Here is a 10,000-nt window from a genome sequence, read left to right on the forward strand (position 1 = left end):
ACCACACTCTTTTTATTACCATACATCTTTCTTACCCTATTATTACTTACTCGATCAAACCACCTCACACCACGTATTGTCCTCAAACATCTTATTTCCAGCACATCCACCCTCTTCCGCACAACTCTATCTATAGCCCACGCCTCGCAACCATATAACATTGTTGGAACCACTATTCCTTCAAACATACCCATTTTTGCTTTCCGAGATAATGTTTTCGACTTCCACACATTCTTCAACGCTCCCAGAACTTTCGCCCCCTCCCCCACCCTATGATTCACTTCCGCTTCCATGGTTCCAACCGCTGCCAAATCCACTCCCAGATATCTAAAACACTTCACTTCCTCCAGTTTTTCTCCATTCAAACTTACCTCCCAGTTGACTTGTCCCTTAAACCTACTGTACCTGATAAACTTGCTCTTATTCACATATACTCTCAGCCTTCTTGTTTCACACACTTTACCACGGGGAAAATGAAACATGATAAGTTCCCAAGTGCACTTTCGTGTAATAATCACATCATCAGGGGAGATACAAGAAAGAAATGTGTCAGCTGATATACAACGAAGAAACGCAGCTAGAACGCCATTTGGTAAACAAGTGATTGTCCAATCACTTTTTTACCAAATGGCGTCCTAGCTACGTCTCCTCGTTGTATATCAACTGACTGTCATATTTCTCTCTTGTATCTCCCTTGATGATGTGATTATTACACGAAAGTGCACTTGGGAATATATCGTGTTTCATTTTCCCCGTGGACTCCTTTTTTTTTTCTTATTTTCCAAAAGAAGGAACATAGAAGGGGGCCAGGTGAGGATATTTCCTCAAAGGCACAGTCCTCTGTTCTTAACGCTACCTCGCTAATTGCGGGAGATGGCAAATAGTATGAAAGAAAGATTTATATATATATATATATATATATATATATATATATATATATATATATATATATATATATATATATATATATATATATGTATGTATGTGTGTGTGTGTGTGTGTGTGTGTGTGTGTTTTCACTTACCACTTCATACGTACATTGAAACACGTTGCCCCATGTATACCACATCGCAAGTAACAAATACAGCGATAATTAGCTCTCGATAAACACATGATCATAAAGGCAAAATACAAAGAATTTATTCAATGCCAACCATGAGAGGAATACGGTTAGTTGATTAAAGATAAATCTTGAAATTAAGATGTAAAATGTATGCATCACATGTAAACCATAAGGAAAATCCTGTGTTCATGACATGAAGATACATGTATTTCAATATATTCAAACAATCCCGACTGAACAACTTGTTCATCAAAAAGAGATATAGAAAAATGGGTAGTGTAACAAATCCTGTTTTTGTACTGATGACTATATAAAAAAAAAAAAAGGATAACTTCATCAGTGTTTTTTATTAAGAGAGAATCGTATTTTAATGCCCATCTCTCTGTAGAAAGAAAAATTACAAATCGCCTTCTTTTACAGCTACATCCCCTTCTACGGGAAGGAAATGGCGCTGGGGATGTTCATAGCCACGTCCATCATCATCATCTTCTGTGCAGCACTGGCCTACGGCTGTCAAAGGCTCACCCGGTAATTATTTCATACTGAGTTTCCTTCCTTGAAGGCTATAATAATCTTGACACTCGAGTTCAAGATGATAATTTATTCTGTGTGAATGAATGGGTTACAGTGAGTAGTGATTTATATGGTCAATGAGAACGACATGAACGTAGTTTGGAAAAGCTTAAGTAAAACCTTCAAAGCAGTAGAGGGAATATATTGCCAATGTGTAACAGACGCTCCTTTTCTAAACCCAGGCCAAGGTGGTGGAACGGTAACTGTTTTATAAGATTAAACTTAATGAGAAATTTAAAGGGACCAGTAACCAACATGATAGAAATATGTAGATTTACGTAAGAAAGTCAGAGAGTTATACGACCAAGTAAACGTCAATTAGAAGTGCATATTGCTGGAAAAAGCAGAGAAAACCTTAAAGAAGATTTACAATTATGTTAGAAGCAAGAGACTCGTTACCTAGTCAAGTGGTTCATCAACTACGGAAAACGGTGACTTGGTTCAAGACAACGAAGCCTCAGCAAAAATCCTTAATGACTTAATGGCATCTGGATTTACGATCGAAGACACAAACCAAGTCCCGAATCCAATATCACTGATAAGAGAGGGGAATATTCTGCCAGATATTGACGTAAAAGCTTATGACAAACTATCGGCAACAAACGGAATGAAAATATATCAATCTGCAGGCCCTGGTAAGTATTATCCGAGGAAAATGGAAAAGGTGAAAGATGAGATGGCAAGCCCTTGACTGCCCTTTCCAATAAGTCACTTGCTACAGGAAAAGTTCCAGATGACTGAAGGTTTGCCAATGTAACACCTATATCAAAAAAAAGATAATAAGTCACTCCCTGGAAATAACCGTCCAATTAGCTGAACGTTTGTAATTGAAAGCTTAATTAAACCATTACTCGAGGTAGAATGTAAGCCATTTAGAGGACCACCACTTGATAAACAATTTTCAGCATAGTTATCGACGAAATCGTTTGTGTGGCAAATCTGCTTGATTTCTTTTATGATATGATTAACACGTATGACGAAAATGAAGCAGGTGATGTCATCTATCTCATTTTCAGTAAGCATTCGATAAGGTTCTGCATTAGAAGTTACGAACAAAAATCAAGTCACGAGGCACTGATGGGGTTGTACTACGGTGGATAGAATATTGGTTGACTGGCCTTAAACAAAGAGTTGTGATTAATGGTCAAGCTTCAGAACTGATTAGATGTAACAAGTGGTGTACCACAAGGATCAGTCTTGGGACCGGTTATCTTTCCCATATATATTAATGATACTAATAATGGGCTGTACTGCTTATTAGAATTCGCCGATGATACAAAGCTGCGAAATAGATTTATAAATGTAGTTGAACGTCTACAACCTCAAGCTGACACAGACGAACTGGTGGCAAATAAATTTTGATTATCGATAAGTACAAAGTTTTACATATCGGTAGCAAAAATGTAAAGGCAAGATACAGCATGAATGCTGTTGAACTGCAGAAGGCAAATAAAGAAAAAGACTTGGGATGAGAATCTCTGGTGACCTAAAACCAAGTAAGCAGTGCACAGAAGCAATGAAAAAAGTCTTGGTTTTATATGTAGTGCCTTTGAACTCATGTCCAGGGATGTCATCTTTACTCTTTACAATACATCAGTTTGTCCCCATCTTGAATATTGTCTTCAGTTTTGGCCATTTTACCTAAACAAAAAGACATAGGCAGAATAAAGAGAGTGCAGTGTCGAGTTACTAAGATGATTCCCAGGTTGAGACAATTCTTACAATAGCAGATTAAATGACTCGAATCTATTTAGATTTAGAAAAGAGAAGGTTAAGAGTTTATCTAATACAAATATTCAATATTAGCAAGGCTTTGATATCTTGAGCTATCAATGTATTTAAGACTTGATTCGAGTGATTTCACTCGTCGTAATAAATAGAAACTCGTGAACAAACAATTTGCCTCAAATGTGACGAAGTACTTTTTCTTCAACAGGACTGTGAGTATGAACGATTTGCCAATTAGAGTTGTTGAAAGCAGTAATACAGATACGTTTAAGAATAGAGTTTATAAATATCTCGCTTCAAGTCCATGACTTACGCTATTTGAACCTCTTTAATCATACTGACAAGTTGCGGGTCATTTTCATTGAATTGTCTGTATGCCTGCTAACTCTTACCACAATAATCTGAGTTTCTAAGATCTTGAACTATCACAAACAACCTCGAACAGACAAAATATCATATATATATATATATATATATACGGAACACATAGTCCTTCAACAGCAAGGATTCGAACTTGGGCCTTTTGCGTGGTAGCTGGGAACGCTTACCGCTCGGCAATGATCGCCCCTAATAGGGAAATGACTTCGATTACTAGTAATCGAATACCCTTCGTCTCACATCCATGAGCAACGGGATCTAGACAGGCCTCACATTTCCAGAAGTTAGCAATTTTACAGAGCTTACTGTCAAACGTGGAGGTATATGAACACGAATATTGTGCATCTAATCGCTCACTTTTCATAGAACACATAATTCCCTGCCAAAGCAAGGATTCGAACCTGAACCTTTTGCGTGGTAGCTGGGAACGCTAACCGCTCGGGTATGATCGCCCGTAATAGGAAAACTACGGTGACTTTCGACTCCTCAACACATGAGCTCAAGCTTATGTTGTGGTTCAAGTACCAGGCCATGTAGACACCACTACCTCTAGGTAAAGGCCAATAATAACATCCATAGCAACAAACTCAATTTTAGACTTATCATAATAGGTAACTAGGTCACGAGCATTGAAAATGCACTTTAAGCAATCAACAAACAATATACTGAAAATCATAAAGAATACATATTAGATCCAAATTCACGATATACGCTATGACGGACTCGCCTTCGAAGCATTTATTCTGATTTAACTCAAAATCTGTAATGTAAATATAATACTGCTTTCTCACCTTCTACAAATAAATTCTATACTTTTTTCCTTCGATATAAACATTAATGAATGGTCGACCACTATGTCCGACTGTGTGTTAACTGTTGGAGCTCTATCACGTAAATGGGTAGCTTCCAAAAACTTGTATCCGCCAATTATCCTTGCATGGTGCGATGATAAAGGTGTCTCCTTTCATATCATCAGTTGTGAGGGTCATACCGTGTCTCCGCTGGTGGCGTTGTCAACGTGCCGCTCCGTTGCTATTACTAATGATGCGTTGTCCCAGGGTACATCTAGTCTGACCAATATAGCATACATTTTGGGTTGCGTAGTTCTTAGTCACACAGCGGTATTGGTAGACCACATTGGCTTTAACTAGAATGTCCCGAGGGGCTTTGGTGTTGTTGTGCATGATAAGATTGGCTGATATGAGGCTTTTGTGGTAGATGACAACTACTGGGTTTTGGCATTGTCTGTTTTCTCTTCTTTTTTTTTGTACAGTGGATTGATATGTTACGATAGTGCCACAATTAAGTTGTTCTGCTGCTCCGATGGGAGTGTTGACAGGTATCGTTCCGGCAGTTTCATTTTAGAATGGCATCGAAATTAGTGTTCGAGTAGCCACTATTGACCAAGACCTGACGCAAGACCTGACGTATCTTTAGTGATTCCTCGTCCAAGTGAGGCCGCGAGGAGCATATTATCAAGATTCCGCGGATGTATGCCCCTGTTATGCTAACCTGCGCGAACAATTCACCCAAAGGGGACCACATTGCTACGCCATCTACCTGGCGATACATCTTACCGTCAGGACTGCGGAATGATGCTTCAGTCGTACATGCTTTCACCAGCTCTCGCAATATGTGGCGAGAAACCTTACGTCGTTGTATTATTCGTTAGAGAAGACGTAGTCAAGATGATATTACTTACCCTCTCCACTGACACATTCTTGAATAGTTTAATCACGTCGTTGAATCCCTCAGTAGACTTCAGCGAATATACTAAAGGATTATATGGTGAAATAATGTCATTGAGGCGTTTAGCGAGCTCGGGAATCTGGGGATATGATCTGTGTCCATGTATCCTCAGGCTTATGTTTTGACATTGCCGTAGAAGTCTCGTGGATCATGATCCCCGATGATCTTCCCAGATTTCAGACTTCTTACTTCCACGTTTACTCCGTTGATTATAGTATTCTCTCGTCGCCTAAATGCCTCAGTGGGCTTACATGGTGATTTGAAATTAGACGAATTTTGGAGGATGGTAATGCATTTTTCCATGTAGTTTCCTTCCTCAGCAATTCGCACATTGCGGCCTTGTCATCAGCTCTCTGGATAACAGTGTTGCTCTTCTCACGGAGCTCCTTGGCTGCCTGACGTAGTTCCTGGAGAAGGTTACCGCAATTTCTATGATGCATATGTGTAATAGACTTTATCTGCAGTGTTCCTTGAAGTCCGGGGTCTATCAGTTATGTCCTTTCTATGTAGTCGACATAGGTCGTCGTATAGCATGGCAAGTTCCGTTTTCTTAGAAGTCTTATCATATCTTGGGTACAATGGGCAATTCAAGCTCAAATAAAAAAAGGTCATTTTTGTTTGGGAGTAAGTTCAACGCCTGCAGAGTCTAGTAAGCTTAACTATTGCAAGCATGCGGTGGATTTTCATATACTGTGTACATGTGACAGTTTTTATTTTCTTTTTTTGTGTTGAAGGCTCAAGTCACGACCAAAGTCCGCATCAAGGCCAGGCCTTCATCGAAATATAGGAAGGATTATGTGAGGAAATGAAAAGAGACAAGCGAAAGCGTTTACGAATTTTCGAGGAAGTGAAAAAACTTGTCTTTTAGAATGTGCCCAAGTCATAGTTCCCCCTAAGGCTGATGCTCTCCTACATGCCTTCATTCACCCTCTCAATCACCACTCTCCTAGACAACATACCAGTTGCACTCACCAAACTTATACATCTGAAGTTTGAACACTCACCTTTATCCCCTTTGGCATTATGTATGCATTCCGACAATCCTCAAGCACCTCACCATGATCCATACACACAATGAAAATCATAACTAACTGAGCAACAATACAGTCACCCCTTTCACAAGAAATTCAACTGCAGTATCATCCATTCCAGCCGCCTTGCCACATTTCTTTTTACGCAAGGCTCTCACCACCTCTTGTTTCCCTCACTTCGCATACCAGGCTGGCCCAAGCCCCCTGCATCTGCCATCCAACCATCAGACACATCCAAATCTTTCAAAATGATCATTTCATCTCCTCCTTACTTCATCACTACCTGTTATCACTTCCTCACTTGCCTCCTTCACCAATGTTTCCATTTGTTCTCTTGTTTTTCGCACACCATTTACCTCCTTCCAAAACATCTTTTCCTCCCTGAAGTTTACTGACATTCGCTCAACCCAGTTCTCAATTGCTTTCTTTTTCAACCATTGCACCTTCCTCTTTACCTGCTGCTGCTTTTTTCTTACACATCTACCAATCATTTGCACTCCTTCCTTGTATGTATCGCTACCTCGCAAACGCGGGAGATGGCAGTTAAGTATAATAGATAATAAATAATATATATATATATATATATATATATATATATATATATATATATATATATATATATATATATATATATATATATATGCAGACAATACACTAACCAATTTCTCTCTTACAGCCGTCGAGAGCGAGGTTATCCCGAGAGCTGGTTTAGAGGCAGCATCACGCGTGAAGTAAGTTCATGTTTCTCTCCGAGATATACCCTGTACTTTAGCTACGCCTGCCTGTCTATATAGGATAAGTTATGACACATTCTTCTTTTCCATTTCGAATGAATATAAATAATCAGAGCTGTTTGAGCAAAGAATAAAACCTTATATATTTGAGCTTAACTTCTATCACTCATTTGTAGAAATCTTTGTTGATTTTTGCATCTAAGTATTATGCTGGTATTGTGTAAAGATTGTTGAATCTTGGTTTGTCTTTCTCTTTAAATGGAATATTTAGGAAAGCTTTAAATGAATATCTCTGAGGGAAAACTGTAGTCACAGGAAAAGGGTTCTTCTGTATCACCTTATCATCAACAACACCTGTGTTGAGTTGCAGCATTGCTCAAACAAATGCTGACTCCTGTATCCTTCAGTATATTATCATTTCATTACAAAAATTCCATATAAACGCACAGCTTTTATGTGCGTTTTCAAGCATTTCTCTTTTTTATGCCAAGCCGTCCGTATGCTGAGAAACTGATTTCATTGGGAACAGAAGTCGACGAGTGAGAAGGTGATTTGTATCATTGCGGTTAACACAATGAATCTAGTTGGTTTTAAAGCATTTGTTTCCTGAGCTCCGTCATTCTCCTGGTGGACAGCATCAGTGATCTCATTGGGATAAAGGTACAAAATTGAGTCATCAATATTAGTGGCCAGAACAGTGCATCTGGACAGGAGGGGGCCGTCATAGACTAGCTGATAGTTTTTGTTGGCAAGAGTATCAGGTAGGGAGTAGGTTAGGATTTCATTAAGGTCGTGGTCATTACTGAGGCAAACTTCATATTGCTATTTGTCGTTAAGGTTTTGAATTACCCCGCTAGTTCGTACTTCTGTAATCTGGTAAACATCGGTTAGCAAGGGAGAGAATCAGTTTTAATGTAGACACGTATGGCGGGAGGCATGGCGTTGACATCAGTGACCCACTTCTAGCACAGTTAAAAGAGTTTGTCAGCGCCGGCAAGGAATGCGCAGGGCCCGAACTTGAGCAGGTCTACGCAGGGCCTGAAGCTGAGCAGGTCGTCTAACTGACTGAAGAAGAGATGTATTAGCCTTAGATAAAGATCCCGTACCACGTTAAGCAGGAACAGGTCAAAAAAAGCCTCCGCTCCTCAAGAATATGGATACCTGGATGTAGTGGGGAAGTGTGGGTAGACTTGTTCAAACCATACGATAGCAGGAGATGAGATACATAGTAGACACTGAGTGAATGATGATAAGACAGGGAGGGAGGGAATGCGTCGAAACGTCTGAAAGTTCCAAGTCTTCTGTGGTTATCTCCTGCAGAAAGAGCCAACGCAAGACATAAAATTACTATCCATTTCTTGGGTTGTTTGTAGATATGGTTCACGATCCCCCTAGCAACGACAAGCAAACCTTGCACGACATATGATAATACTTGCAGGCGGACGTGCATGTAGCGCTAAGGCGTGTAGCTGTGGTATCCTTTCTTGGCCCATTTTCTGACTCGATATTTTTTGGTAGTTGTTGCTTGATGATTAACAGCTGGATTGGAATATTAGAAAATTTCTTATATAATGATATATGGGTGAAAACATCAAGCCAAGAAACATTATAAATCTTTCGTCCTATTCCCTAACCCACGATGACAAACTTACTCTAGGATTTGACTCTCTTTTCCACTTAAATGTACTGATACTCTTCGTGTTAGATATCTGGTATCAAGAGCAAAATCCACTAATAATGCCAATCAGAAATTTTATTTCATTTATGATTCAGCTTTAAATGCCTCAGCCAGTGGTAACATTTCTGTGTGTATTGACGTGCCACATGGATTACATAAAGCCATTGAAAAAAATCAGGAAAAATAAAGATATTCGTATTACAAAAAATAAACCTAGTCAGTTCGTGATTTTAAGTGGAGTGGACTATAGATGTAAACTTTAGGATCTTTTGAATGATAGTTACACATAAGAAAGATTAACGCCCAGTCCGTTATTGATAATGTAAAGACTTTCAACTTTAGACTCAAGCAATCATTAAAGAAGCACCAGGACATTTTAAAGCAATAAGGATGGTCAGTCTCTCTCTTCTCTATATGTATGGTCTCCCCAAAATTCACAAATATGGATGTTCCCCCAGACCAATCATCTCCCCTGTTGATTCTTTTAGTTATGAATTGTCCAAATGATAAACTAAAGAGCGATGTTCAAGAAAAAATCTCTCCTTCGAATGTGACAAAGACCTTCGATTTTGTAAACAAGGCTTGGTACATTAATTTGCCTGAACATAAACTCATTAGTTTTGTTGTGAATCCCCTGTTTACTCAAGTTCCCATTGAAGAAACCATCGCCTACTTAAGGAGGAAATTACCAGATGTGTCTCAACTTTCCCCTACACATAAAAACTTTCATTGAAATTAGTAGAACCTTGTGTTTCCTATAATGTTTCCAATGCTGAGGGTAACTTTCATAGACGGAAATTTGGTCTAGCCAAGGGAAATCCCTTTAGTCTCATTCGCAGTAACGTATTTATGCGGTACTTTGAGACTGAGATCCTGACTTCTATCAGTAACCATCCTAAAATTTGGCTAAGATACATCGATTTATGTTTGGTCCTTATGGCCATCTTCCCAGGATTATGATGTTTTCTTTAGTTAATAGAATAACATTTACCCCACCTTCAAATTCGAGATTGAATGGGAACAAGAAGGAAAACTGCTGTTTATATAAACACGTGATGATAACTAG

At 39.0% G+C, this 10,000-nt stretch overlaps 1 protein-coding gene across 1 annotated transcript in view; it reads left to right on the forward strand.

The window, feature by feature from the left end:
* The window catches only part of LOC139766272 (uncharacterized), a 35,711-nt gene that overhangs the window by 14,499 nt on the left and 11,212 nt on the right, over nucleotides 1-10,000 (forward strand). The window contains exons 5-6 of the mRNA XM_071694687.1: nucleotides 1,484-1,591; nucleotides 7,199-7,253. Coding sequence (XP_071550788.1) covers nucleotides 1,484-1,591; nucleotides 7,199-7,253 — 163 coding nt within the window. The remainder of the gene's footprint in view (nucleotides 1-1,483; nucleotides 1,592-7,198; nucleotides 7,254-10,000) is intronic.

Source organism: Panulirus ornatus, chromosome 4 (genome assembly GCF_036320965.1).
Source record: "Panulirus ornatus isolate Po-2019 chromosome 4, ASM3632096v1, whole genome shotgun sequence".
Classification (NCBI taxonomy): domain Eukaryota; kingdom Metazoa; phylum Arthropoda; class Malacostraca; order Decapoda; family Palinuridae; genus Panulirus; species Panulirus ornatus.